Source organism: Balaenoptera musculus, chromosome 1 (assembly GCF_009873245.2).
Source record: "Balaenoptera musculus isolate JJ_BM4_2016_0621 chromosome 1, mBalMus1.pri.v3, whole genome shotgun sequence".
NCBI lineage: Eukaryota > Metazoa > Chordata > Mammalia > Artiodactyla > Balaenopteridae > Balaenoptera > Balaenoptera musculus.
In genome coordinates this window covers 37,661,422-37,682,868 of record NC_045785.1, presented here as the reverse complement: position 1 = coordinate 37,682,868, position 21,447 = coordinate 37,661,422, and the positions used below count along the sequence as shown (strand labels likewise).

The 21,447-nt window shown below is 46.9% G+C and overlaps 2 protein-coding genes and 1 long non-coding RNA gene across 7 annotated transcripts in view; 1 reads left to right on the top strand and 2 right to left on the bottom strand.

Annotated features, from left to right (window-relative positions):
• The window catches only part of LOC118898362 (nuclear autoantigenic sperm protein), a 35,891-nt gene extending 34,870 nt beyond the window's left edge, over positions 1 to 1,021 (bottom strand). For 2 of the 5 annotated variants that reach the window (XM_036858671.1, XM_036858689.1), the window contains exon 1: positions 432 to 607. In XM_036858671.1, coding sequence (XP_036714566.1) covers positions 432 to 490 — 59 coding nt within the window. In that variant the 5' untranslated portion in view covers positions 491 to 607. Of the gene's footprint in view, positions 1 to 431; positions 608 to 749 lie in introns of those variants that run through there. The other 3 variants (XM_036858704.1, XM_036858680.1, XM_036858698.1) reach the window with 3 other exon arrangements.
• A 9,172-nt stretch (positions 1,022 to 10,193) lies between these two features.
• On the bottom strand, positions 10,194 to 20,022 carry AKR1A1 (aldo-keto reductase family 1 member A1). Its single transcript, XM_036854919.1, has 9 exons — positions 19,782 to 20,022; positions 15,048 to 15,137; positions 13,206 to 13,325; positions 12,885 to 13,036; positions 12,093 to 12,288; positions 11,569 to 11,768; positions 11,221 to 11,293; positions 10,988 to 11,074; positions 10,194 to 10,359 (listed from the first exon to the last, which is right to left on the bottom strand). Exons 2-9 carry the CDS (start codon positions 15,129 to 15,131, stop codon positions 10,294 to 10,296), a joined length of 978 nt encoding a protein of 325 aa, XP_036710814.1. The 5' UTR covers positions 15,132 to 15,137; positions 19,782 to 20,022; the 3' UTR covers positions 10,194 to 10,293.
• A 25-nt stretch (positions 20,023 to 20,047) lies between these two features.
• On the top strand, positions 20,048 to 20,853 carry LOC118896731. The gene is made up of 3 exons (XR_005020267.1): positions 20,048 to 20,134; positions 20,363 to 20,498; positions 20,702 to 20,853. It is a non-coding gene; the product is annotated as an uncharacterized LOC118896731 (long non-coding RNA).
• Positions 20,854 to 21,447: the final 594 nt, after the last annotated feature.

The window sequence follows — 21,447 nt, the reverse complement described above, 5'->3', positions numbered from 1 at the left end:
GGCGCCAAATCTCTGTTGGTTATTTTCCCGATGTGTTTGGGGATCCTACCGGAGGCGCACGCCAGGAGTGCGGCGACAGCAGGGACGTGAAGGTACACTGCCGCGCCGGGGCCCCGCCTCCCCGCCGATAGCCCCGGGCCTGGGGAGGAAGGAGAGGGGCAGGCGATGGAGACAGCCGCCGCTGCCCCCGGCAAGATGGCGACCGCGAAAAGCGGGGCAGGGGGCGCCAGCCGACCGGCGTTACTGCCAGTGAGCGAGGCTCTCTGCAAGAAGTGGGCTTCTCCAGTGTCCGGCCCTCCCCGAACAGCGACGGTTGTTCACTAGAAGGAAAGTCCTCCCACCCTCCGGTCTGTCCCTCCCGGGGAGCCTCCGTCCACCACCCCCTCCCTGCGGACTGGCCAGTGCCTCAAGCTCTCCACGGTCCAGCTTACTTGTCGGCGGAAACCAGCTCCGCGGTGATGGCGGCAGTGGCTGTGGACTCTGCGGCCATCGTTCGCCTGAGGTGGTGGACCAGCGGACGGGATAGTGTCTGTGAGAAAAACAGAGAGAATTTCGAAAGCCAGAGACTTATTCGTGGACAGAAAATGGCAGATTGGAGACCCCGCGCGGCTGGGCCCTCTTATATAGCAGGGCCCTTCGCCCCGCCCATCCACTTCCGGATCCTCCCCCTCGAGTTTAAAGGGCCAGGACCCAGCCCCAGTCCTGCCCAAGGACATCCCCCACCCGCACCACCTGGTTCTGGGCGATACCTTTCCTCCCTGGCTTCCTCGAAAAAAGCAACTTTTTGCTTCTCTAGCAAGTCGCGTAAGAAGAACTAGAATCTTGGTACTACTACTCCTGACTGGACGGCGGCCAGCGACTTCCAGAGAAGGGGAAGCTGGGGCTGCTCTACATGTTCGGAGCGAGTAGCCGAGAGTCTCTTTCCAGGCCGGATACTCAGGAAGTTAACTGAGACTTTCTGTCGGTCCGCTCAGTCGTAACGGATGGACACGCAAGAGCCGAGCACGTGTATACCAGCAACGGCTAGAACAGATATCGGTGAGAGACGCGTGGCTCTGAACCGCAGCAACAACTGACGCAAGGAAATGCTGTCCTAGGATTGGCCACCGCCTGAAACTACCGCGCTTGATTCAAAGCTGGGGGCTGCGGCGGGACGCGGCTGGCTCCTCCCTCTGGACCCGCCCCCTTCGGCTGGCCCAATCCGCTGAAGCCATCCTCTTAGGCCCTACCCAGACTCCAAATCTGACTAGCTTAATGCGCCCAGCTCTTTCCGTCCCTTCCAAGCTACGGTTTAGTTTGTCCACCATGTCCCCGGCACTGTGCTTGGACATTCTAAAGCTATTAGCTGTCTTACTTAATCTTAACAACAACGCTACTAGTGACAACGGTGTTATCCGTCCCATTTGGTAGAAATAGAAACCACGGTTCAAAGAAGGTATGACTAGCTCAGAAGGTTGCAAGACAAGTCATTTATGGGAAGCAGTGTGCCTCATTTCCTGCAACTCGCTGAGTGGCAGATAACTGCACTTCCTCACATCTGGAGCATAATCCATTGCCTTCCACCATGGCCTTGCCTACAAAGGTCAGAACAGGAATTTTATTTCCGTCCAGGTTCAGACATACTGAGAAAGATTCTTGGGGAGGATTCTTATTCCATTCTGTCAAGACTCAGGCAGTTTGAAATCTTTAGGGATAAAGACCTGGACCTGCGGGCTTCCCTGGTGGCACAGTTAAGAATCCGCCTGCCAATGCAGGGGACACAGGTTCGATCCCTGGTCCGGGAAGATCCCGCAAGCCATGGAGCAACTAAGCCCCTGCGCCACAGCTACTGAGCCTGCGCTCTAGAGCCCGCGTGCCACAACTACTGAAGCCTGCGTGCCTAGAGCCCGTGCTCCACAACAAGAGAAGCCACCACAATGAGAAGCCCGTGCAATGCAATGAAGAGTAGCCCCCGCTTGCCGCAACTAGAGAAAGCCCGTGTGCAGCAACGCAGCCAAAAATAAATAAATACATAAATAAGTTAATTTAAAAAAATAAAAAGCAGTTAGACCTTCTAAATCATCTTCCCCAGGGCAATGGAAAACTGGAAGTTTATTTTTTGGAGAGGGTAAAACAAAAAGGAGGTTGAACTGAGAGAAAGTTGAGGGTAGAAGAAGTATATGGAAAAGACAGGGATTAAATGAATGATTACACACAAAACACTGAGATCTTGTGATAGACTCCTAGTTGTCTTCCAATATCGATTTTTCTCTTCTATAGTAGTAATAGAACCCTGATTTTTATTTATTTATGCATTTATTTTAGTGCATAACCCCCAGAATAAAAACCAAAATTGTCAAGGTCCCCTGGAACTAGAAGTGCTCACATGATGACACTCTGGTCAATGGAAAGTGAACAAAAGCAATGTGTGCATCTTCCACATAGCAACATCAAAGGGAAGGGGCTTCTCTTTTCAGAAGATGAGGTGGTGAACTAACTTGGACCAAGTCAATCACGGCGATGCACCAGGAATGACAAATCAGTAAGATGCCTAGGTTCCTAGCATCACGGAGCCACCATACAAGCTCTGGGCTGCTTACTCCAAAAATGTTATATAAGAGTGAAATAAACTTCTTAGATATATCCATCATATATCAAGCAACAACTATAAGAATTGCGGAAGAAACAGAGATAAGTCAACAATTGTAGCTGAAATTGTTAACTCATGTCACTCAGAAACAAGGCGACAAAAAAGTAAGCAGAGATGGAGAAGACATGACTAATATTATTAATATGCTCTAGTGACTAAATATATAGAAATCTATGCCCAAAAAACAGCAAATACGCATTACATTCAAACATCATAGATCACTTACAGAAATGGACCAGTATTAGGCCACAAAGAAAGCCTCAATACATTCTAAAGAATCATTATCATTTTCATATAGACCATCTTCTCTAACCACAAAGCTTTATTGCACTGAAAATTAACATTTTTTTTTTTTAAATTTTTATTTATTTATTTATTTATTTATGGCTGTGTTGGGTCTTCGTTTCTGTGCGAGGGCTTTCTCCAGTTGTTGCAAGCGGGGGCCACTCTTCATCGCGGTGCGCGGGCCTCTCACTATCGCGGCCTCTCTTGTTGCGGAGCACAGGCTCCAGACGCGCAGGCTCAGTATTTGTGGCTCACGGGCCTAGTTGCTCCGCGGCATGTGGGATCTTCCCAGACCAGGTCTCGAACCCGTGTCCCCTGCATTGGCAGGCAGATTCTCAACCACTGCGCCACCAGGGAAGCCCTGAAAATTAACATTTATATATTGTATAAATAAATAGCCCTTGGGTTAAAAAATCATGAAGGAAGTTAAATACTTACAGCTGAATGACAATAAATACACTACATTTTAAAATTCATAGGACAAAAAAAAATTCATAGGACACAGATAAAGCTGTATTTTGATGAATTATAGCTTTCAAAAAATTTTATCAGGAAACAAATAGAAAAATTGCTCAAAGAATTCAACTCATGAAGTTAGAAAAAGAGCAAGAGAGAAATCTCAAACAAGAGGGGAAGGACATAAGGAAGATAGGGCAGAAATCAAGAGAGAAATAAAAGATTAACTAGAAACTGGTTCTTTGAAAAAATAAAAATATAGAGAGAGAAAAATATAGATAGCAAATGCAAAAAAGAAAATGCAGAAGAAATAACTACAGAAACCATAGACACAATGGAAAGATAATTGTATTAAGAATAATTATATGCTGGGACTTCCCTGCTGGTGCAGTGGATAAGACTCTGTGCTCCCAATGCAGGGGGCCCGGGGTTCGATCCCTGGTCAGTGAACTAGATTCCACATACATGCCGCAACTAAGACCCAGTGCAAACAAATAAATAAATATTGAAAAAAAATAATTATATGCTAATAAATTTGAAAACCTAATGGAGTGATCCTAGAAATAAACAAAGTGTCAAAATTGGCACATGAAAAAACAGACCTTAAGTAGATCAATAAATAATAAACATTTGAAAATGGTAGTCAGACATCCCACCATTCCCCCCAAATGCCCAGATGGTTTTATAGGTGAGGTTAACACATTTTCAAGAAACATTTCCATACGTAGAAAAAAAGCAAAAACTTTTCTAGGATAATAATAGAACTCTGATTTTTATTAATAAGATTTAGGGAAGACTTTTAGTTAAAGATGGTAGGTTGAACACATACATTTATGTATAGCAAAAAAAAAAAAAGAAAAGTTAATGTAGCCTTTTTTTTTTTTAAAGAAATTCACGTTCTTATTGATTGATTGATTGATTGCTGTGTTGAGTCTTCATCTCTGTGCGAGGGCTTTCTCTAGTTGTGGCAAGCGGGGACCACTCTTCATCGCGGTGCGCGGGCCTCTCACTATCGCGGCCTCTCTTGTCGCGGAGCACAGGCTCCAGACGCGCAGGCTCAGTAATTGTGGCTCACGGGCCCAGTTGCTCCGTGGCATGTGGGATCTTCCCAGACCAGGGCTCGAACCCGTGTTCCCTGCATTGGCAGGCAGATTCTCAACCACTGCGCCACCAGGGAAGCCCCAAGTCTTTTTTTTTTTTTGATTTATTTGATTTATTTTATGTTTGGCTGTGTTGGGTCTTTGTTGCGGCGCGCAGGCTTTCTCTAGCTTCGGCGAGCTGGGGCTATTCTTCCTTGCGGTACGCGGGCTTCTCATTGCAGTGGCTTCTCTTGTTGCAGAGCACGGGCTCTAGGCATGCAGGCTTCAGTAGTTGCGGCATGCGAGCTCAGTAGTTGTGGCACACGGGCTCTAGAGTGCAGGCTCAGTAGTTGTGGTGCGTGGGCTTAGTTGCTCCATGGCATGTGGGATCTTCCTGGACCAGGGCTCGAACCCATGTTCCCTACATTGGCAGGCGGATTCTTAACCACTGCACCACCAGGGAAGTCCCAATGTAGTCTTTTTTATTTTTTTATTTTTTTAAGCCGTGCAGTACAGCATGTGGGATCTTAGTTCCCTGACCAGGGATTGAACCCATGCCCCTGCAGAGGAAGCACAGAGTTTTAACCCCTGGAACTCCAGGGAATTCCCAAAGGTAATGTAGTCTTGATTCCAGAAATAGGAAAATATAAAAAATAAAACTGTAAGCCCCTTTCACTTATGAATGTCACTGCATACATCATAAATAAAATATTAGATAACTGTACTAATTAAGACAGGGTAGGGACTTTCCTGGTGGCCCAGTGGGTAAGACGCCACACTTCCAAGGCAGGGGGCCCAGTTTGCACCCCTGGTCAGGGAACTAGATCCCACATGCACACAGCAACTAAGAAGTTTGCATGTCGCAGCTAAGAATCCCAAATGCTGCAACTAAGACCCGGTGCAGCCAAAATAAATAAATTAATTAATTAATAAATAAAAATTTTTTTTTTAAATTAAGAAAAAAAAAAGACAGGGTAAATTTTGCTGCAGTAGCAAGTAAACCCAAAACTTCAATGGTTTCATTCAATAAGATTCAGTTTCCACTCTTACTATATTTTCATATCAGGTCAGCTGGAGGCTTTGTTCTGTGTCATCCTCATTCTGGGTCTCAAGCTGATGGAACAGCAACCATAAATAATATAGAGTATTGCCTGTCACTGTTTCAGAGGGTAAGAGTGAATATGTTGGAACTCACACTTGCTCTTAAAACTTTCACCCAGAACCAACACACAATCACTTTTTTTTTTCATTGGCCAGCACAAGTCATGTTAATGTCTCTGGAATACTAGAGTAAAGCTTTAATGAAAAAAATGACACACTGGATCTCCACAAATAGAAGTATCATCTACCTCTGTTGTGGCAGAATTGAATGGCTCTTGACCTCATGATCATAGCTCAAGGTGACGTTTACACTGTTGTCAACACAAGTTATTAAACTATAAAGTCAATTAGAAAGAAACATCCCTAAAATTAAAGAAACAATCTCGGTTCTCCACTCCATTGAGAGAGAAACAACTGTTTAATTAATTCAGGTAGATCCTGGATGTAGGGAAATGAAACAGAATGAGATTTAAATGTAAATTAAATGTGGATTAATTATCCTGGCAAAAATATATGCTCTCCATGTATTCATTATACTAGCTCAGGCTTGCTTGTCATGTTATATAAAACCTATTAAAACCTCAAAAGGCCGGGCTTCGCTGGTGGCGCAGTGGTTGAGAATCTGCCTGCCAATGCAGGGACACGGGTTCGAGCCCTGGTCTGGGAAGATCCCACATGCCGCGGAGCAACTAGGCCCGTGAGCCACAACTACTGAGCCTGCGCGTCTGGAGCCTGTGCTCCGCAACAAGAGAGGCCGGCGACAGTGAGAGGCCCCCGCACCGCGATGAAGAGTGGCCCCCACTTGCCGCAACTACAGAAAGCCCTCGCACAGAAACGAAGACCCAACACAGCCAAAAATAAATAAATAAAGGAGTTCCTTTAAAAAAAAAAAAAAAAAAAAAAAACCTCAAAAGGCCAAAGGCCCAAGAGGTAGTGAAACAAAACAAAGACACATCTGGACAGGCATATTTATAGCTTTATGAATATACAGATGTCAAAGTGCAGATGATCCTCAAAGAGGAAAATCAACAGAACTTGTCATTAACATTCTAGAAGTTAACATCTCAAACCAATGAAGTGATTTTCAATGTTTTAATTCTTTGGACAAATATCAGGACTCCTTCATAGATCACATTTTCCTGGACAAACACTGTGACCTCTTTCATATGTATGTTATCAGTCCCCTTTCACCAAGTATTCTTTTTTGGTTTGCCAGACTTTTTTTTTTTTTAGTATAGTTGATTTACAATGGTGTGCCAATCTCTGCTGTACAGCAAATGACTCAGTTATACACACATATACATTCTTTTTTTTACATTCTTTTCCATTATGGTTTATCACAGGACACTGAACATAGTTCCCTGTGCTATACAGTAGGACCTTGTTGTTTATGTTAGTTTGCCAGACTTTGACTACAAGGTTCATATTCTCTCTCCTACAGAATGTCACAAGGTCTCATTTTTCCTACTTGACTGTGAGATATCCCCTCCTCCCTGCAGACCGCAGGGCAGTTTCTGAAAGGGGTCTTAGATTGTACTTGTGTATAAAAAATTTTGATGTAAGGAACTGGAGTGTGGTGGTGCTAGCCTCTGGCTGGTAAGCACTCCCTTCCTCTATAATGTAGTCTTATAAAGGCAAATCTCATTTTAAAATCTGAGTTGGTGGTTTTTACTCAAAACAATCATATAAAGAATCCTTTTTGCAAAAACACTTAAGGACTTCATAGTTTTCCCAAAGGCCTTCCTTAATACTTTGATAAGCCAAATATCCTCTTTTGAAGTCTAGTGTCTTCATCTTTGATTTTCTTTCCCAATTAACTATCAGATCCTCACTTTTCGATAGCTTTGGGTATGATGTGTTAAGTTTCCAACATCACTTCCATTGCTTCATAAAGTACTGTTAACTTTTGCAAGATTTGCAATTTCACTTTTCAGTGGATGTGCACTGTACCGCCCAGTGATTTAGACAAAGATGTCAATAGAGAAATGCTAATGTTAAGCAGGGTGAGATGTTTGAGTTAAGAATAATTTCTAAGTAGTCAACTTATTAGTGAATAATTTGATGTTATGACAACTTTCACTTCCTGATATAAGCTGAATTGTGTCCTCCCTCCTCAAAGTCATATACTTAAGTACTAACCCCTAGTACCTCAGAATGTAACTGTATATGGAGACAGGGTCTTCAGTTAAAATAAGATCATTAGGATGGGCCCTAATCCAATATGACAGCCTTGTAAGAAATTTGGGCACAGGGAATTCCCTAGCAGTCCAGTGGTTAGGACTCCACGCTTTCACTGCTGGGGCCCAGGTTCAATCCCTGGTCAGGGAACTAAGATCCTGCAAGCAATGTGGTGCAGCCAAAAAACAAAACAAAAGAAAGAAACAAAAAAAGAAATTTGGACACAGATGTGCACAGAGGGAAGACAATGTAAAGACACAGGGAGAAGATGTCCATCTACAAGCCAAGGAGAGAGGCCTGGAACAAACCCTTCCCTTACACCACTCAGAAGGAACCAATCCTGCTGATGCTTTGATCTCAGATTTCTAATTTCTAGAACTGTAAGAAAACAAATTTCTGTTGTTTATATCACCCACTCTGTGGTAGTGTTATGGCAGCCCCAACAAACTAATACATTTCAAACTCATGCTACCTCATAACTGTGGAAAGTTGGATCGTGAAAGGGTATAAGGGAGCTATGGAATCATATAGCAAGCCACCTGGGGAGGGTGAGATCAGGAAAGATGTCCCAGAGGAAGTGACAGCTAAACTGAATGTTTAAGTAATAGATGTTCATCTAACAGTAGGCTAACAGGTGGATTGTTCCAGGTAGAAAGGACCAGAGACAAAAGACTAACTTCTCGGGTTGGTAGTTGCAAACTATTACATTTAGAATGGATAAACAACAAGGTCCTAATGTATAGCACAGGGAACTATATTAAATATCCTGTGATAAACCATAATGGAAAAGAATATTTAAAAAAATAGTATGTGTATAACTGAGTCACTTGGCTGTACAGCAGAGACTGGCACAACATTGTAAATCAACTATATTTCAATAAAATAAAATAAAATAAAATAAAGACTAATTTCCAACATGCCTCCCTACAACCACTTTTTATCCCACTAATCCATTTTCCCCACTGCACCAGCACTGTATTTCTAAAACACAAATCATGCCATGTTATTCCTGCTCAAAACTCTTACATGGCTTCCTGCTTCATTCAGGATTAAAAAGCCTAAAGTCTTGGACTTCCCTGGTGGCGCAGTGGTTAAGAATCCACCTGCCAATACAGGGGACATGGGTTTGAGTCCTGGTCCGGAAAGATCCCACATGTCACGGAGCAACTAACCCCGTGCGCCACAACTACTGAGCCTGCGCTCTAGAGCCCACAAGCCATAGCTACGGAAGCCCACGCGCCTAGAGCCCGTGCTCCACAACGAGAAGCCACCGCAATGAGAAGCCCGCGCACCGCAACGAAGAATAGACCCCGCTCGCTGACAAGCCCGCACAGCAACATAGACCCAACGCAGCCATAAATAAATAAATAAATAAATGTATTAAATAAATAAAATTAAAACCCTAAAGTCTTAACCCAGTCTCCTAGGCCTTACATCACCAGGTGCCTACCTTATTCCAGCATTATTTCATGCCATTCCACCCCTGCTCACTTTGTCACAGACTTCTTTCTTTAGGTTTTTACAACTTCTTTCAGTTTCAAGGCTATCCAATTTGCATGGAACACTATTACCATTCTCACCTCTTTTAACTAATTATTCCCTACTCATCCTTCAGATCTCAGCTGATTAAATCAGTAAGCTTCTCACTCTGCGCTTTTTCATAGCACTTCTTCCAACTGCAATTAAACTAATTACGCAATTACTTAGTCTGTCTCAAGTAAACTGTAGGGACCTATGTGTCTTGATTATAGCTATATCCCCAGGGTCTCACATAGTGCCTAAGTACTCCATAAATATTTTCTGAATGAAGAGCAATGGTTTAACTAGAAAACTAAAATGAATTTTGTGTGACCGGAGGTTAGAGGGATTTTCCAAAAACCCTGCTAAAAACCCAAAATCTCAGTCTCTGGTGGGACCACAAAATATATAAGATAGGACCTTAGGTACAGTGACAAACTTTGGTGCTGACTCTGCCTCCTTCAGGTAGCCTATGCACACTGACTATAGTGTCTGAGAGAAAAAGACCCTGTCCCCAGCTTTCCTGATTTTCCAAGCTGGGACTCCCAAACTTCAGAATGTAAGTTTTGTTGGCTCTTTATATTCTTAAATCTAGGCACTGACTAGATGGGTGGGCGGGATGCAGGAACTCAAGACCCATGCCCAGAAGTGTAAAGAAACCACAGGATTCTCGCTGCCCTGATCTCAGTCCGTAAGTGACCAATTTTTGGCATTCTCACTAAAACTACACTGGGATGGCATGTAGTGCTAAGAGATGCCTCTAGGTGGCGCGACGCCACTAATATACCTTATAATTTATGAAGGCGGACATGGAATTCAGCTACACACTGGTTTCTCCAGAATCAAGAAAGATAAGGGAGTTCGGACTCATGGCAGGTCACACCCAGCATCCCTAAAAGAAACTGTTTCCATATCAGGTCTGACCAGACAAATAAGACAAGCAAGTATCATGGATGGATACTCCAATGGCTTTATTAACTCATTCTTTCTGGGGATGGCAGGATGTTATAGCTGGAGAGATGAAAAGGAAGCCAGGAAGCTGTGGTCTCAATATGGGTCATTGAAGGGGTACAGAGGGTGACCTGCATCTCTTGGGACCCTCTTCCCATCCACCTGGAAAGAGAGACAGATGACTCCATTAGTAGGAGCTGACATTCCAAAGACCCAGGACATCTTTTCCCAAGAATCTTACTCAACAGCCTTACCTGTGTACAGCACTATGACAGATGGCAGTGACTTAGGCTAGGGCCTCAGAGAATGCCACAGTACCAAGAGCATTCCAGCACCAAACCCACAGCCTGGTACGTGGCTGACCCTGCCCCTAAGAGTTTGCAGTCTCAGCTGGGATAAGGAACACTTTATTTCCCTATGTGCAACAGGGAAACCTCTAACAAGGTTGAGAATGTCCCATTTATATCATTTACTGAGTAATTGTTATGTGTCAGGAACTGGGATCTTTTTACACATAGGAAGCTGAAGGTTGGAGAAGTTAAATAACTTGTTCTAGGTTACAAGGTATCGAGATGCAGGACTGGAACTCACAGGTTACATGCCTTATCCCTCACCCAGACTACTTCCCGGAGCACAGCAAAGAAAAAAGAGCCCATTGTGTCCAGGACAGCAATCCTACCAACAACAACATCCTGCCAAGCCTGTGGCCAGCAAGGTTGAGGCCAGACTTAGGCCAGAATCCTGCCTCAAATCTCATATTCCCTGACTCTGGTGGGTGATACACACTCACCGTAAGCATGGGCACGATGAATCGCAAATTTTTATTCAGGGCATCCAGCTGCTTCATCTCCTCCAGGCTAAAAGTGAAGTCAAACACCTGGGGATGGGAGCGGGGGGGGTCAGGAAAGCCAGTTTTGCGAGTGGAAGTTGGGGTTCCAGAATAATGCCTTCTTAGCCAAACAGAGTCAGGGCCGACTGTGTCCCAGTGGACTAAAGAAGACAGACAGACACATCACCAAGTACCTGGATGTTCTGAAGGATATGGGAAGGTGTGACACTCTTGGGGATGCAGCTCACTTTCCGCTGGACCTGCCACCTGAGTGGGGGATTGAGGTATAGATGAGGAATCTATACTGGAGTCAGTACACATAAGCACTTTTTTTTTTTGGTCCTCCATGCAGCCTTCTCTGAGCTCCTGGAACCCCTGAGCCTCACTGGAATAGGGAACATGCCTTAGAGTGGCCTCTCCCCAGATGACACGGCAGGATTCTCAGCCTCATCCAGGCATTTGGATAAGGAACCCCTCAACCCTTGCCTCCCAACCCAGAAGCCTTCTCCCTAACCTGACTGTCTTTCCCCAAGATTGCGTACCTGAGCAAGATCTGAGCTGGAGAGCGGCCATGCTCTTCAGCCAGTGCCAGGACCACTGGCTCCTCAAGCAGGACAGGCTCAGCAGGATCACGCCAAGCACGATCAGAGGAGCCCAGAGGGCTATAAGCAGTCACCTCCAGGCCGCGTGCTTGGCAGTGGGCAATCAGCTCATTCTGAGCCAGGTATGGGTGGCATTCCACCTGAGCCAAGAAACAACCTATCATCATGAGGTGGCCATAGCCAGCTTGCTGGCCCCACCCAGACATGCACATCCTGACCAACCCTGCATCACTGACCCCCCGCTTCCCCTCAACCTGCTTTTCTCACTCTCTAGACAGTTTTCCACTATTTCATTCTCTTCCCACACTTCAATGCCCTTCCTGAAGCAGAGGATTACTGCACCACACTTCTGACAACTTTCTAGCCGTCTCTCTGAAGTAGACCTATCATCTGCTCACTCATGCTCATTTACATACACACACACACACACTGCCCCCAAACCAACTGATCTTTGCTGTGTTCACCTGCAGGACAGCTGGGCGCACAGAGGCCACACTGAGCACATCATCGATCTGCCGACTGCTGAAGTTGGACAGGCCCAGTGCCCGCACCAGCCCCTTAGCCACCAGTGCCTCCAGAGCCTTCCAGGTCTCCTTGTAGTGGGTGGAGTCATAGCGTATAGTCCCATCAGCATTCTTAGGAAAGGGGTTGTCGCCCCGCCTGAGTGAAAGACAGCCCCCAAGGTGTGGGCACAAACGCCAGGCTCCTGCTTACCTGCCCGTCTAGCCATGCTACATCCCATAATCCAAGCCCAGAAAGGGTAAAGGGCCAAGAATGAGAAACAAGCATGGTTTTTCACCTTTCCAGGTCATAACCCAAGTGTTAACTCTATGTGGAATGCCCATCCCCCCTCTTCTTCTTCCTAGACACATTATATCTCCTCTCCTCTGGAAAGTCTTCCTTAACTCCTTTCACCTCGGGGAGTTGCATGCCCCTGCAGCCTTCTTCAAGCACAGAGCACAGAGCTGATGGTCGGCTCCTCTCACACCCTCTGTGGGAGCTTACTCTACTGCAACCCCAGGGCCTAGGTCAGCAGAAGCTAGTACATTTCCCGAATGTACAAAGGCAGCAGGAGGGACCACCCATGTACACCCTAGGATACACACCATGTGAGGCTGCACCCCTTTTTTGTAGCTAAACTGTAGCAGAAAAGGCTGAGTGTTCCCCTCCTGTTCTGCTACTGTGACTTACAAAAAGTTACTAACATGACTCCGCCAACCCCCGATTCCCTGGATGAAGACTCTGGCAAGGCTCACTCAAAGGCATAAGGCCAGTGCATCAGGTACAGGTCCAAATACTCCAGCTGGAGGTCAGCGAGTGTCTTCCGGAGGGCAGGCTCCACATCCTCGGGGTGGTGCTTCGTGTTCCACAGCTTGGAAGTCAGAAACAGCTCCTCCCGAGGCACCAACTAGTACAGGGGGCAGGGTCCATAGTTAGAAGAGCCAAGTGCACCCAATCTCACCCACCCTCACCTCTGGGAGAGGAATTAGAAGGAAGCTGATGCCAGATCCCTCTCGCCAGGCCTCAGCCCCAGCCTCTGAGTTCTCACCCCACCCCTCTGTAGCCCCAGTCCTCACCTTGCCAGGTCCCACATTCTCCTTCAGGGCCTCCCCAATCTCAGTCTCGTTGCCGTAGATAGCAGCACAGTCAATGTGGCGGTAGCCTACACTCAAGGCATACTTAATAACTGCTTTTACCTGCCAGGTGAGAAAAGCAGAAGTTTTAGCTCTGTTGGTCTGGACCAGAAAATGCCCTCCTGAGAGTCACTGATGCGGGGAGGGGGCAGGAATTTACCACTGCAGTCATCCATGCAGTGGAAATGAGAAGATGGCTCTAGTCTCGGGGACCAGAAGTCTCTTCAGAGTCCCCAAACCCTTTGTCCCCACCCCACTAACCTCCAAGGTTCCTTCCAAGCAATCTCAGCAGGGCCCAGCTAAAACAAACAATGTGTTCTCAGCTAGATGCTCAGAAGGTGGATGGATACATTGACAGAGGACAGAAGGCAGAAGTGTAGTCATGGAGACAGGTCCCCAGCCCTGGGGAGCTGGTTAGGGAAACATGATACACAGGTAAATAGTTCCCAGGGCAAGGCCACGTGGAGAGAGACCCTTAGGAAGCCATGTAGACCAAGAGAGCTCAGGCGAGCAGAAGAGGTGAGGGAGGAGAAAATGAAGGAAGGCAGAGAAGTGAGATGGAAGCTGGGCTCAGAGTCCCCCACCAAAAGAGAAGAAAGCAGACACCAAGGAGGAGGACAGGTCAGTCAATTTGTTAAAAACCAGACTAACATGGCATTAGGAGCAGAACTAAGGGTGCCAGGCCCCTGCCACTCAAGATCCCCATTTATGTGTAGCTCTTACAATCCAGACATATGTCCCTCACACCTGACCCTACTCCTGCTGCTCCATACCCTTCCCCATCCCCTCCATCCCTGCCCCCAATCTTGGCCCTGGCTCTGGCTGTCACCAACTGCCTTCATCTAGCTCCTGGACTCATCCCAGTCCATGTAAGTGCCTGCCTACAGAACCAGGCTCCTAGGCAGCTGTAGGAAGGAAAGCAAAGGGAAAAAAGGCAGAGTTCATCCAGCCACACCACAAATCCCAGCCTAAATTCCAGAGAGAAGAGGCCATTCTCTTTGCCAGAGTCCCTCCCAAACTTCTCTAAACTCTGACTCAGATTCCAAGCACAGGGAACAAGCCCTGAGGAGATGCTCTACCCCAGGTGTAAGCTGAATCTCTCCCTGTGTCAATCTAGGAAAACAGGTCTCTGCTCCCAGGCTCCCTGGGCTGGAAGGGTCTACACCAGGGGTTGCTAAACTCTAGCAGTTTTCTTTTGTTTTTTTTCGGCCGTTGAGCTAAGAATGATTTTTATATTTTTAAATAGTTACATAAGTACATAATCACCTCCATTTTGCAAGTTGTCTAACAAAATCTAAATTATTAACCACCTCGTTCTTTAAGAAAAAGTTTGCTGACCTTCAGTCTAAACAGTTGACCTAGTTATTCTTTAAACCCTGATACCTGCTGTGTGCCTATCTCTGGCCTCAAGGAACCCAGCGTGGAACAGGAGACATGATCACAGCACAGGGTGATAAGTGGCATATTAGGGGTCAGCATAGGGTCAGGCACAGAGGGGTCCCATGTCTTCACAGCAGTGCAGATCCAGTCAGGGAAAGGGCTCCTTCCTACACTCTAGGCCGTGCTGGGCCCCTCAACCACTCCTCTGAATCAGCTGTGGAAGCCAAGTGCTCACTGCTGGTCCCTTCTTCCCTTGTTTCTTCCCACTGCCCTCCAGGCTCATCCCACCTGAGGTGAAGCATAGTGGGGGGGACTGCTAGAAAAAACACAGACACCCTCTCCCGAATAGTGCCTTTTCCCGAGCAGAGGAGCAAGAAGCCCCCCTCCTAATCTCCCATCCCTCACCTGGCCAGGCTCACTCTTCCAGGTGCCCAGTCCAATCAGGGGCATCTTCTGTCCAGTGTGCAGGAGGATACAGGAAGCCGCCATTGTCCCCTGAAACACAGATGGGAAGAGAATGGTGTGGGGTCAGTGCTGCTGCTTGGGCCCACTGATCAAGACTCCTGTAAAGCAGGAAGTGGGCACAGGGGTGATAGGAGAAAAAACACAGAGTCATGTGTATATGCCTGTGAGCAGAGGCAGCTGAGACAAGGTGCCTGGAACCAAGCAAAGCCAGTAACTCCTGGACAAAAACTAACGGGACCACCAGCCTGGCTGCCCTTCCTTCCATCAGGCTAAAGCTCTGGTTAAAGAGCTCTAAAACCTAAAAACAAAAGCGAGGTGGCTTCCCAGAAGTACCCAGCCTTAACTACATGAGGTCTCAAACCAGTGTAAGACAGGCAAAGGCCTTTACGAGAAAAAGTGAGACCAGGTGACAGAACTGGCTCAGGAAAGGGTCCCTTTTCAAAGGATGAAATGAATGTTCCCAGGAGGTTGTCAGAACTACAAAGACTCTGAGTCCCTCTTACAGAGGTCTGATTGGCCATGCTACTAGGCCTGAGTGCAGTCTTACAAGGAAAGTATACTATTTTTTAGATGAAAAAAACAGGCTCAGAGAGGTGAAATTATTTGCCCCAAATCAACAGCTAAGTGGCAGAGCCAACTATTCAAGGAGGAGCTGATGGAAAAGGCGGGAAAAGGCAAGTAAACACAGACCTATAAAATACATGTGGATGTACACTGTGCTACAGAAAAGCAAGTGACTTCTGTAGGGCAAGAACCAGGGAATAATGACACTGGCTTTTAAGAATGAGTTGGGACAGTCCCAAGAGTCAAGGGTAAGAGTCTTTCCAGGAAGAGGAACTAGACACAGGACTTCAATGCAGCAGAAAGCAGTAAATTACAGATACATGAAAATTTCCAACTGATCGAAGCAGGTGGGTGATTGGAGCAACGCTGTTTGGAGAGATATGAAAATCAGAAGTCTCCAAATGGGGAACTTCCCTGGTGGCGCAGTGGTAAAGAATCCTCCTGCCAATGCAGGGTACAAGGTTTCGATCCCTGGCCCAGGAAGATCCCACATGCCACGGAGCAACTAAGCCCATGCACCACAACTACTAAGCCTGCACTCTAGAGCCCGCGAGCCACAACTACTTGAAGCCCGCATGCCTAGAGCCCATGCTCCGCAACAAGAGAAGCCACCGCAATGAGAAGCCCGCGCACCGCAAGCAAGAGTAGCCCCCGTTCGCTGCAACTAGAGAAAAGCCCGTGCGCAGAGACAAAAACCCAACTCAGCCAAAAATAAATAAATAAGTAAATAAACTTATTAAAAAAAAATATTATGGTAGAGCAGGTAATTGGACAAATTGTAACTATAACCAACACACCAAAATTGTCTTTCCTAATACTTCTGACTCAGGAAGAATTTTATAGTCTAGCATAACCTTATGGAGACCACCCTTTCTGCTAAAACAAAAACAAACAAAAACGTTCAACCTGGGCAGCAAACCACGGACCACTGAAGGCAATACTCTTCATTACCAAACTTCCCAGGGGCACTAACCTGCCCAGGGATCAGGCAAACATGTCTGGACTTCACAGGAGGAACTAGCCTGCTAGCTGCGACCAGGGTCTGTGGCTGGTTTCCTGGGCTTGATCTTCAACCTATGACCTGTTGACCTCTCCCAGATTTACCAGAACACAAGGGATGGCTCTGAAATTACACCTGGGCTGAGAGTGTGAACAAAAACCTGGCCTCAGGGGAAAAGGAAGAAGAAACCTCATGCTTGCCTCTCCCTTTCTTTTGCTTGTGAAACTGAAAACCAAAAAGGCTAAGGCTTAAGGTGGCAGACTGGTCCCAAGGCGTGCAGGTGCCCTGTGCCTATTCAGCAGTTCCCCCCTGAAGACTGGAGTGCTCAGCCTGCCACTGAAGACTGGTCTACAGCTCCCACTGCTCAGGCCACTGAGTGGGTAGGAACAACCATTGAGTGGGTAGGAACAACCACTGAGTGGTCTTAAGCTGTTCTTCCACAAACTCTTAAAATGGAAATAGGTTGACGGAAAATAAACAGTTTCTAAAAAAAAAAAAAAGGCTAAGGCTTGGAGGGGCAGGGATCATAGAGGTAGAAACGGCAAACACAGATCTGCAAAGAACAAGAGCTCCAAAGGACAGAACAGAAGGCAGAAGACAGATGTTTTCCTATAGGACAGGAAGTCATCCTCTACCAGCTCCTCACTTCCTCATCTTCTGCCTGGTGCAACAGCCTTTCAGCCAGCCCAACATTAAAAGGCTCTGAGCTTGTCAGCATCTGCCTAGCTGGACCTCTGGCAGAACTCAGAAACCCTCATGTTATCTTGGGAGAGGTTCTAGATGGAAAAGAGAGAAAAGCTGGGTGTGTGGGGAGAGGGGGGTGAGGGTAGTATCAGGATTCAGGTTTTATTATTCCCAGGTCAGTGCCTAGGTTCCTTCTCTCTGGGGCTCAGTCTTCCTTTCTCAGAGGAGGGCTCTAGAGCTGCCTTGATACAGGAAACTTGAAAACACAGGAAGAAGAGGAAGCAGTATTCACGTGAGTGTTCCCTGGCTGGATGGGCCTTTCCTCTCTGCTCCCCATAAATACTGATGTCCCTCAGGGTTCTATCCTCAATCCCTTCTCACTCCCTAGTCAAGCTCAAGTCTTCAGTGATCACCTTAATCACTAATTCTTCCCACCCCAGTTCTATATATTCACCTCCCTCTGGACATCTCCACCTGTATATCTTACAGGTAAGTGAGACTCAACATGTCCAAAAGTATACTTATCAAATCCAGCAACACAGCACAGATTTCAAGCTCTGGGGTGGCACAGACCTGGGCTTGAATCTCAGCTCCCCAATTCTAAAGAGATTTTAAGCACTCTGCACAGTGCCTGACCATGTTCTTCTTTCTGTATACTCTATCTCACCAGGGACTCAAGGCCCTGGATGACAAGTGCTAAAGCAAACCAGACAACTTGTCTACAGTATAATCCATGGGGGTCTTAAAAAAGCCATCTAATGTATTTCAGTTTGTTTGAGGCATTTCTGACTATTATCAGATTAGGGTTTCGACAGGTGATGGGAGGCGGGGAGTTTATCTTCTTCTTCTGGTTTTGAAGAAGCCAGGACGGAAAGCCACCTTAAATATGTAGCAGTGGCCGATTTGGTCTATCTGGCTGCATGAAAAAAATCCTGTAAATACTTGTAAATATTACGAAAGACACTGCTCTAAACTGTAATGTAAAACCTAAGATTGCAATAACACTTCCTGGACTTCTTGATGTATGTGAAAAGAATATATACTTCCTAAATCTTTATCCAGCCCATCCCTGTCCAACTCCAGGGCCACTGCTCTAGCTGTGACCACCCCTCCCAGAACCAGGGATCTCTCTGCTTCCAGTGTGTCCCTCTCCCCACAAAGCAGTCCCCAAATCTGACCATGTGATTCCCAGGATCTCTTCCAGTAGATCTCTCCTACCCTCGGGATAATGTCCAGAACTCCCTGGTAATACCCTTTATAACCTGGCTCCCACCTCCCCCATCTCTCCACCTCTTCATTTCAGACTCCATATTCCAGACTTTGCAGAACCAACCACCATATTTGACTCCAGGCCTCTGCACACTTTCCTTCCCCAAGTCCCACCCTTGCCTGGCTAACTGCAGGTCACCCTTCAGCTAGCAGTTTAAATTTCTGGCTCCTCCCATGTCCTGACAGTTGTGCACATCACTGCATTTGTTTGTTCATTTTCCCTCACAAATCTTGGTACTCCTTGAGGTCAGGGCCTGTCATCTACCTAAACCTGTAGCTGCTAGAGTGCCTGCTCCCTCCCCCCACCCCACACACAGCGGCAAATGGGGGAGATCTTGTCAGCGGGAGGGGCATTTGATAAAGTCACTGCCTCCATCACCTTCTTCCTTTACTTCTTGGATAACCTGGAAAAAATCATCTCTGGAAAATAACAAAGCATTTTACCATCATCTTCGGTAAAAAGAAAAAAAAAAAAAATCCTAGTGACTCCAGAAAGGATGATACTCGGATTGCTCTTGTATTACAGATAAGAAAACTGAGACCTTGGGAAAAGTAACAGGACTGATCAGAATCATCAAGACTCTTCTAAGGGAGGTCCTGCAGCCCAGAGTATGGACAGGCTGAAGGGAGAGTTAATTTATACTAACCCCATCCGGTGAAGGTTCAGATTCCAGTCTCACTTTAACAGAGCACGGGGTCAACAGAAAAACATGCCCTGGCTTTCCCTAACCCAAGGCAGGTGCCTAAGCAAGCGAACCCACGCCCCTCCTGTCACTTATGAGAAGCGTCTCTGCAATTCCACATTAACGCCGGAGTTCCTGAAAAAATCGTGTTCGTGGGTAAACAAAAAGAAGATGGCAACCAAAACTTACTGACAGTATGTGCCGGGAGCTTTAAGAGCTTTATCTCACTTAACTCTTGTTACATACAGTGCTGATGTAGGAACTGATTTTACCGCTGAGAAAACTGAGATCCAGAGAAACTGAGAACTTATCCAAGATCACTCAGCGAATAAGAGGAAGCTCAAATCAGAAACCAAGTCGGGCCGCCTCCTCAGCATTTGCTCTTCGCTCTAACCCGGGGGCGGACACATCTGTAGTGAAGATTCGAGGCCATCTCCACTACGACAAAGATGGGGCAGCAGAAGAGAAACTCACCTCGGCACGAGCACAGGACGTTAACAGGGATGTATGGCTTTTCAGCTCAGTCCTGTGCCCTGCTAGCGACCCAATGGGCCTCAGCTTCCGGGATTGGTGGGCAGCAAGAAACTGGCCTGAGACTGGAGACAGGGACTTAAGTCTGGCGGTGATGCGGAAGCTCCTCCCAGAGGAGGGGCTGGGGCCGGGTATTCAACATCACGCGCAGTGGTGGACCCCGCCCCTGTCCCCAGAAACAAGCTGGGGAGAGGATGCCTGAGCTGGGAGGCTGCACCATCCCTTCCTCAGGATGCTGGTGGGTGGATTGGCGGAGTTTGGGCACACGCCACAGCGCGAATTTGGAGAACTCCCGGGTGAGTGAAGCCTGCGCCGACTGCCAAGTAAGCGGCCCCGGAGGCGGGGCCAGGGGGCGCCTCTGCCTGGCCCATATTGCACCGCGCGCCGCCGCCAGGCCGCTCTAGGCAACTTCTGCTCGTTCTGCTGCCAGAGGGAGGAGAGCCCGGCTGCCACGTGGCGGCTTCTTCTGCAGTCGGCTCCCCCTAAGGACTACAGGCACCGCTCTGATCTATTCTCTTCCTTAGAGCCGGGTTGGCCAAGTTCCCTGAAAACACCTAAGCTGGTCCCATTATTTAGTCAGGCAAACTGAGGTCCAGAGAAGAGCTGCAACACAGAGGTTGACAGTAACAGGGAAGACCTTGGGACTGTAGGCTTCAAGAGGTAAAAGTTAGTGCTCTCTGTATCCGGACTGTGGACCCTGGCAGCGCATTTATGTTTTATGTATATTTAGGCTTTATAAACATTAATTTATTGAGTCCTCACAACAATCCTGGAAGGGGAATGTTCTTTTTTATTTTATTTACTGCAAGCCTTTTTATTGAAGTATAGCATACTGGTAAATGGAATATTGCCTGCCATATCAGGAAACAAAGGATGTAACAGTCATCAGCGATTGAAGCCGTGCAGCCACCACCGAAGGTGAGCTGGTGAGCCCTAAGGGAATTTAGGAAGGAAACAAAGAACACCTGCCATCTAGCAGCCATCAGACTGCAGCCACTCCCTAAGGTGAGCCCTGATTTCAAGATATGAAAACACTGGATACTGGCCCCAGATAGCTAAGGTGCATAGCAAAGGCATGATTTGAGTGAGCCCAGACTCTTTCTTGCATCTTCCCATGCATAGAAAAGCGCTAAATTCCTTAATTTGGGATTTCTGGTTTTCTTTAATTAACAGTAATCTTAGGGGGCTTCCCTGGTGGCGCAGTGGTTGAGAGTCTGCCTGCCAATGCAGGGGACACGGGTTCGATCCCTGGTCGGGGAGGATCCCACATGCAGCGGAGCAACTAAGCCCGTGAGCCACAGCTACTGAGCCTGCGCGTCTGGAGCCCGTGCTCCGCAACGGGAGAGGCCGCGACAGTGAGAGGCCCGCGCACCGCTATTAAGAGTGGCCCCCGCTCGCCGCAACTGGAGAAAGCTCTCGCACAGAAACGAAGACCCAACACAGTCAAAATTAAATTAAAAAAAAAAAATTCTATGAGAACAAAGTTTTTAAAAAAAAAAAAAAACAACAGTAATCTTAACAGTACTCTCCAACTACCTGCCCTTTGTTGCAAAACTCCTATATATCCTAGCTCCCCCCTCGCCTCCTTGGAGCAGTTCTCTCAGTGTTA